At 33.8% G+C, this 5,340-nt stretch overlaps 1 protein-coding gene across 3 annotated transcripts; it reads left to right on the top strand.

The window, feature by feature from the left end:
* The first annotated feature begins 604 nt into the window (after positions 1-604).
* On the top strand, positions 605-4,904 carry LOC11408748 (protein UPSTREAM OF FLC). Of its 3 annotated transcripts, XM_024782859.2 has the most exons (6): positions 605-736; positions 828-1,045; positions 1,187-1,256; positions 1,339-2,169; positions 4,363-4,547; positions 4,585-4,904. In XM_024782859.2, the coding sequence occupies exons 2-5, from the start codon at positions 847-849 to the stop codon at positions 4,529-4,531; spliced, it is 1,269 nt and encodes a 422-aa protein (XP_024638627.1). In that variant the 5' UTR covers positions 605-736; positions 828-846; the 3' UTR covers positions 4,532-4,547; positions 4,585-4,904. The 3 variants fall into 3 exon arrangements, with proteins under 3 accessions (XP_024638627.1, XP_003606621.1, XP_013456080.1); XM_003606573.4 differs by having other exon boundaries at positions 4,363-4,904; XM_013600626.3 differs by having other exon boundaries at positions 4,366-4,904.
* The last annotated feature ends 436 nt before the right edge of the window (positions 4,905-5,340 follow it).

The raw sequence follows: 5,340 nt of genomic DNA on the forward strand, positions 1-5,340 counted from the left end.
GTATGATATTTGTTCAAGATATTAAATCAAAAAATTATTTTTCTTTAAAATTAAATATTTCAGATTTAATATAGTGAATATATAAATTTCCATTAAAATGTATCATTTAAGATCTTTAAATAATGATCAAAGATATCTATAAACTTTTTTCATGGATTATGGTAACTTATACTCCATTCATTTCAAAATACATGTCGCATTTTTGCAATATGCACTATTCATGACTTACTTTGACCTATTTTTTAACTAATATATGAATACAAATGTTGGCAAGTATGATGTTTGATTTGTTTCAAAAAATATTTTCAAAATATTAAATTTTTATAATTTTTTATTTTAGATAATTAAAGATATTAACTTTCAAAGTTGTGCATTAACATATGTAAAATAGTTGAATGTAACATATATTTTGAAACGGATAGAGTATTAAATAAAACGGTAAAAGAGATAATAACGAAACTAAAACATAAATTTTATATAAAAAATAAATAAATGTTTAAACTTTAAAACATTAAATACAGAGAATTTCTAATAAAATATTTATATTTTTAGCATATTAAGGGTGCAACTTAACATTCAAATATTTAAAAGGTTCTTTTTCCTTATAAATACAGTTGAAAATCTAATTCAACATTTTCAACTCTAACAAACCAAGTAAAGTAACCATCGAACCAACCCCTGTTCTCTCTTTCTGCACTTAAACGCTCATTCGTTTCTCTGTTTTCCCGCTGCTTCGGTACATCGCTTTCTTTCTCATTAATTACAACATTTTACTTACATGTAGTAGTAACTCACTCACTTTACTCTCTGTTCCTCTCACAATTCAGGTTTTTTCAAAGAAGAGAAATGTCGGTGACTTCAAGCTCTAGAGGAAGACCAGGTACCAGAGAAACTAGCCCAGAGAGAACCAAAGTTTGGACTGAACCCAAACCCAAAACACCCAGAAAAGTCTCTGTAGTTTACTACCTCTCACGTAATGGCCACCTTGAACACCCCCATTTCATGGAAGTCCCTCTCTCTTCACCCCATGGTCTCTACCTCAAAGGTACGTACTCTCACTCATCTCTTTTAGCTGTGTCAGTACCGTGTTTATAGACACCGGTTAATGTCTTGCATAAGTTCAATTTATTTGATATGCTGAGTTTTGTTGTTGAGCAAAAAAAAAATTAATAACTCTCCATTTCAGATGTAATCATTCGTTTGAACCTTCTCCGTGGGAAAGGAATGCCAACTATGTACTCCTGGTCCTCTAAACGGTACCGTTTTACACAAACAACTCTTAAATTCAAATTCTTTTTATTACTATTATTATTGATTATTGATGATGAAAAATTGCAGGAGTTACAAGAACGGTTTCGTTTGGCACGATTTAACAGAGAGCGATTTCATCTACCCAACGCAAGGGCATGACTACATTCTCAAAGGATCTGAGATTCTCGAACATGAAACCACCGCTCGACCACCGTTGGAGGAAGAATCTGATTCTCCGGTGGTGATTACACGGCGGCGCAACCAGTCATGGAGCTCCATCGACTTAAATGAGTATCGAGTTTATAAGTCCGAGCCGTTGGGTGAAAACATCGCCGCCGACGCGTCGACGCAGACGGAGGAGAAACGGAGACGGAGAAGAGTTCTGAGGGAAGAAGATGAAGAACAAGAAGAAGAAGAAAAAGAGAAGAATGATGAAATTGAAAACGAAGGTGAAACAGAGAATCAAAATCAGAGTACGGAGCTAAGCAGGGAAGAGATTTCACCTCCGCCGTCAGATTCAAGTCCAGAAACACTGGGAACATTAATGAAAGTAGATGGACGGCTGGGATTACGATCTGTTCCTAAAGAGAATCCAACGGTTGAGAGTTGTCCAAGTGGAAGGATGAGAGCTTCATCGGTACTGTTGCAGTTGTTATCGTGCGGTGCAGTGTCTTTCAAGGAAGGGAGTGGGGCCAGTTCTGGTAAAGATCAACGGTTCTCGTTGGTTGGGCACTATAAGTCTAGACTACCCCGGGGAGGAGGAAATCATGTGGGAAAAGAAGTGGGGACATTGGTGGAAATTCCGGATTTGAATAGGGTAAGATTGGAAGATAAAGAGTACTTCAGTGGGAGTTTGATTGAAACCAAAAAAGTTGAAGCTCCTGCTTTCAAGAGGTCCTCTTCTTACAATGCAGATAGGTATGTGTCATAATGAATTAAACACTTTTTTTTCTTGCAAAATTTGTTTACACTGATGTGTGCATGTTTGATATCGCGATGAATTTGTTAAAATAATTGTTGTTGAACGTCTAGAGTAGAGTTCTTACAAAATTGGAGTGGTTTATTTGTCAAATTCGTTGTAAGTGTATGTTTGGTATCAATGTGAATTGATATAATCATGGTGAATTATCGCGATACCAAGCATGTTTGGGCTAGGTTAAAGGGTAATGCTTTATGAATATTTAATATTGGTTTAAACACACTATTCACCCCCTTAAGTTTGTAAAAATAGCGATTTTGATAGCAAAAGCGACCCCATATTTAGGGAAATATGTTCTTTTGACCCTTTAACATAAGGAAAATATGCTTTTTAGTCTCTTATCTTTACAAAAAGTTGCGATTATGACCCCTTTTTTGGGACACATTGCGTCTTCTCAATAACTTTGTAATGTTTAAAACCAAAATCGCAATTTTTTAAAAATTAAGGTGTCAAAAAATGCACTTAGCTTTGATATTTTGTAGTAATATTAAATGCTATTGTTTATCTAAATAGAGATATTATAATGTTGATACATGTGATGCACATCGTTGAAATCCTTTTGTGGAATAAAGTTTGTGCTGTCTAGTAATTAGCAACATTGGAGACTGTAGACATTGACATTCATACATCATTAGTTTCATTGAAGTTGCATAGATTCAATAAAAATATTGTGGCTAAGCATATGTTTATGTTTCTAAGACGTTGAAAGCATCTTGAGATTGAAGATCATATAAAAAATGTTGTTGGAGTTGAATATACTTTATTCTACATAAATATTATATATTGTAGGTCAGATCATAGGTTTAAGATTAACATATTGTATAATATAGTTTTGTGGGTCAGATTAGTATGTGTCTTTAGAACACAAGTTAGCATGACTCTTACTTTAATCTCTTTAGTCGAGCTCAATAGATGTCACTGCTAGTTATGTTTGGATTGATAGTTTTGAATGGCTAAGTATTCATTTTGGTGTATTAAACCTTTAAAAAAAATGAAAAACATAATGTGATAGATGATAGTATAATAACTCTTGTGACATTTTTAATTCATTGTTAGAAAAAATTTATACACAATCTTTCATCCAAACATCCTTTGAAACAGACATTCAGAAATTGTCCTAATTTAGAACATATCTATATTGGGGAATCAGATCTTTACATATAATATAAAAAATGCTGAACAGGAAGGGTTCCCACTTAGCTTCCCCTGTGTCCGGAAGTTGTCCATTCTTCTTCTTGTTCATTATGATGCCTCCTCTCTTCCTTCTTTTATTTGGCTGACAGTAATGACTCAAGGGTTATTATCATTTTTATTTTAGGCCTTTATTTTAATATACATAAAGTTGCCTTTCCATTGAATCTGAAATTTGTTTAATTTACACAAAGGAGAAGCTAGCAGCTACGGATAATTGTTTTTCTGTAACACAATAATGCTGATACATCCTGGTCCCAATATGAATGGTGAATAAATTATATACCTCTAAATTTAGGAGAGACTGAATTTGCTGCAGCATGCTATAAGCGATCTCAGCCATTAATTTTAGATTGGATGGATTAGATTACACAATTAGCTTCACACAGTTAACTGATTTTGGCCGTTGATTCAGATCCGACGACCAAGATGCAGTAACTGTGTCCGATCCAAATCCTAAATTGAGTTGACGGTGTAACTATTGTCATTGATTCCTTCCCTTTTACTTTGGCCCCAGTTAGTATTTGTCAGGTGATGTATGTAGGGTCCAATTTAAAGCATCCAAAGACTTCATTCATTTTCCATAAATTAACTTGACAGTTTGCCTCCCTATAAGTACAAATCAGTGGGAACTGGATGAATAAAAAAAGGAATTTCGGTCGGGGCAATGATTTCTTCAAATCTTCAATACATTTCATTTCAGATATTTCACTATGGACTTTGTTCTGTTTGCCTTTTAATACTACCATTTAATCAATCATGTGCTTGCAATTTGGCATATATTATATAAACAACTTGAATTGTTTGGTATCGTCTGACAAAATGTAATTATATGAGACGATGAAATATTATTCATGTGATTATGTCAGGGACATAAGTTGGATCAATAATGTGATTTAGTCTAACGTGTGGATCTGCATATGGTGTCCTCTTCTTTGCAGCAGTTCCCGGTTGCAGATCATGGAGCATGAAGGAGATATGGTGCGAGCAAAGTGCATACCAAGGAAATCCAAGACACTGCTAACGAAGAAAGAAGAAGGTACTTCAAGTTCCATGGATAGTGTTAGCCGTAGCCAACATGGAAGCAAAAGATTTGAGGGACAACAATAAGTTGAATAAGAAACTATGTCAAATTAGCAATGGAAGGTTGTTTTGTAGCTTACTGTCTAGAAGGGATTAAATGCTAAAAGAAGTGAAATTAGTGTGATGTATAATATTGACAGAGATAGGGTAAGTACTAATTAAGTAGGGGTAGTATTTCCACCTAGAGCTTTACAATTTGCAAGTCACAGGCACAGAACTATGGACAGATACATTAAGCAAGGATTATCATGTGATTAAAATACTAGTTTGTAGATCTTGTCCATTTTGATCTTTAGGTTTTGGCCAAAAGTCAGTGCCTGTAACGGTTGTTTTTTGTTTTCTTTCTTGGCTTTCTTGTGCCGGTGATAATTGCCTTTAGTGTATTATTTATTAGTGTTCATGGATAGTCTCAAAAGCTAAAGCACTGTGGTAGTAGTAGTATTTAACAATCAAATGTCTTGACCACGGTATGATAAACTAGTAATTTCTTTTTAATCAATAATAGACTTTTTCACTCTTTCTTTGACTTTGAAAGATATGAAATATGTTAAAGTGGTAATTTCTTTTTAATTTATTATAGACTATTTCACTGTTATTCTTTGACTTTGAAAGATGAGAAATGAGATTTGTTTAGATATTAATCAATTTATTTTCATCTGATCAGGAAATAAAAGTATTGAATTGAATGAGTTTTTCGGTAACACTAATATATTCCTATCCACTGACACTCTTAGTTGGGTCTGAGCAAATGTTTTTCTCATATGCCTACATTAATCAATTGCTTAACAAGTTGCATGCTTCCAAATTAGTCTAGTTTGATTCCTCTTTTGTAAACT

This window comes from Medicago truncatula, chromosome 4 (assembly GCF_003473485.1).
Source record: "Medicago truncatula cultivar Jemalong A17 chromosome 4, MtrunA17r5.0-ANR, whole genome shotgun sequence".
In the NCBI taxonomy this organism is placed as follows: Eukaryota; Viridiplantae; Streptophyta; class Magnoliopsida; order Fabales; family Fabaceae; genus Medicago; species Medicago truncatula.